This window comes from Colobus angolensis, unplaced genomic scaffold, assembly GCF_000951035.1.
Source record: "Colobus angolensis palliatus isolate OR3802 unplaced genomic scaffold, Cang.pa_1.0 Scaffold25, whole genome shotgun sequence".
NCBI lineage: Eukaryota > Metazoa > Chordata > Mammalia > Primates > Cercopithecidae > Colobus > Colobus angolensis.
In genome coordinates, this window is record NW_012115710.1 from 4,370,824 (window position 1) to 4,372,948 (window position 2,125).

Consider the following 2,125-nt stretch of genomic DNA (forward strand, 5'->3'; position numbering starts at 1 on the left):
AAGGGGGGGCGGGCGGCGGGGTGTCTGGCTGCGCTCCGCTTCCTCCCACAATCCCGTGCAAATGCAAAAAAAAAAAAAAAAGGGAGAGTGAGAGAGAGACTGAGCGCAAGCAGGGCCTGGGGGTGTAGGGCGCGTTTGCACAGAAAACCAGTTCCCATGCGCCCGGGATCGCGGTTCATTATTATTATTATTATTTTTTGCATTATTTCTGCTTTTTTTGGTCTCCTTTCCAAAGGGTTTTTATTTAGGGGAACAGCTCAACTCCAGCTCCCTGGGTGCAATGCGAGCCTGCCCGCACCGAGCACGCTTGCAAATATGCCCCCCGCCCTTTCCCTGGGTCACGAAGTGCCTCTGTACCGCACAGGGAGTGCACGAAGACACGCGTGTGCACAGGCGGGGCTCTGCGTGTGCGTACCCTGTGGCACTGGAGGGGACTGTCAGGTGATATCTGCCCATACACAAGACGGCACACCGGGGCTGGGCTCCTGGGTCCGAATTTCCCCGCGCGTCTGCCTACCACGGGGGCGGAACTGACCAGTGCCCTCACGGTCAGGAGAGTGTGGGGGCCCGTGAGGGGCCAGGACACGGGAACACGTTGCCGAGAACATGTGTATATCCATACGCGGCGGAAACGCGTGTGCCAGGGCAAGCCTCGGGCCGGACGACCCCTACTCCCACCATCCCCCCCCTCCAAGTCCGGCTTCGGCGTCTACGAGGCCTAGGGGCTTCCGGAATCCGGTGTGAATCAGGGGCACGGTTCGGAAAGCCGGGTCTCGAAAGCAGCTCTTCAGTGAGGCCTCCTGAGGCTGCAAGAGAAGAGGCACACTGGGGAGTCAAAGCTCCGGCTGTTTTTTTCCCCCCTCAACCAGGACCACTCCGACCGCCCTTGGCGTCTCAGCCAATCCCGGACCCTCTGGGCACAGGCCCCACCCTCTTATACGCCTCCGCACATACAACGCTGGGCCACGCCCCTAGACCATTGCATGGGGCCCCGCCCCCGCACTCCAAGCACCGCCCTAGGTAATAAGGCCCAAATTCCAAGTCCCGCCCCTGAGCCCAGGTTCCTCCTCCAACGTGCCCACCCCTCTGCGCCCCGCCCCCGGGCAGAAGCCACGCCCCATACCTGGTGTAGGGGGGTGGAGGTGCGTCGTGTACCCCAGAGGCTGCCAGCGCCTGCTCATAGGTGGGGAGGCCTGGGGGTTGGGGTGGGGGTGGAGGCAGGGGCGTCGGTGAGCCCAAAGGGCTCAAAGGACTCAGCGGGCTGATGAGCCCGGCCCTGGGGACAGCGAAGGTACAGTTAGCAGAGGCAACTTACAGGATACCTAGACTAAGGCAGAAGAGAGGGGATCTCGGAGACAGAGATTCAGGGTGACACTGGGACAGAGCTGGAAGGGAGATGGACCTCAGAAAAGGAGGGTCACCTTCAGCCTAGCCTTACACACAGAAAAGTGCCTCAAATGACAGTCAGCTACACACAGGCAGACACAGAAATCAGCAACCACAGAAACACACTCTTATTCAGACACACCCATGTGCACCAGATACAGGCAGAGCAATAGAGAAAAAGACAGCCCTGCCGGATGCACAGCGCACACCTGTAGTTCTGGATCCTCAGGAGGCTGAGGTGGGAGGATTTCTTGAGCCCAGGAAATTGAGGCTGCAGTGAGCTGTGAAAGGGTCACTGTACTCCAGCCTGGGCAACACAGTGAGACTTTGTCTCTTTAAAAAAAAAAAGGGGGGGGGCCAGGCATGGTGGCTCACACCTGTAATCCCAGCACTTTGGAAGGCAGAGGCAGGCAGATCACCTGAGGTCAGGAGTTCAAGACCAGCCTGACCAATATGGAGAAACCCCCTCTCTACTAAAAATACAAAATTAGCGGGGCATGGTGGCGTGCGCCTATAATCCCAGCTACTCGGGAACCTGAGGGAGGAGAATCACTTGAACCCAGGAGGCAGAGGTTGCGGTGAGCCAAGATCACACTATGCACTCTAGCCTGGGCAACGAGAGTGAAACTCCGCCTCAAAGAAAAAAAAAGCCCTGGCCGGGCGCGGTGGCTCAAGCCTGTAATCCCAGCACTTTGGGAGGCTGAGACGGGCGGATCACGAGGTCAGGAGATCGAGACCA

General features: G+C 58.9%; 1 protein-coding gene across 1 annotated transcript in view; it reads right to left on the minus strand.

Annotated features, from left to right (window-relative positions):
• Positions 1–164: 164 nt before the first annotated feature.
• PRRG2 (proline rich Gla (G-carboxyglutamic acid) 2) overlaps positions 165–2,125 on the minus strand; it is an 18,594-nt gene continuing 16,633 nt past the window's right edge. Inside the window, exons 5-6 of the mRNA XM_011946520.1 lie at positions 1,124–1,310; positions 165–806 (exon numbers count right to left, since the gene is read on the minus strand). Of these exons, the coding sequence (XP_011801910.1) occupies positions 788–806; positions 1,124–1,310 (206 nt within the window). The 3' untranslated portion in view covers positions 165–787. The remainder of the gene's footprint in view (positions 807–1,123; positions 1,311–2,125) is intronic.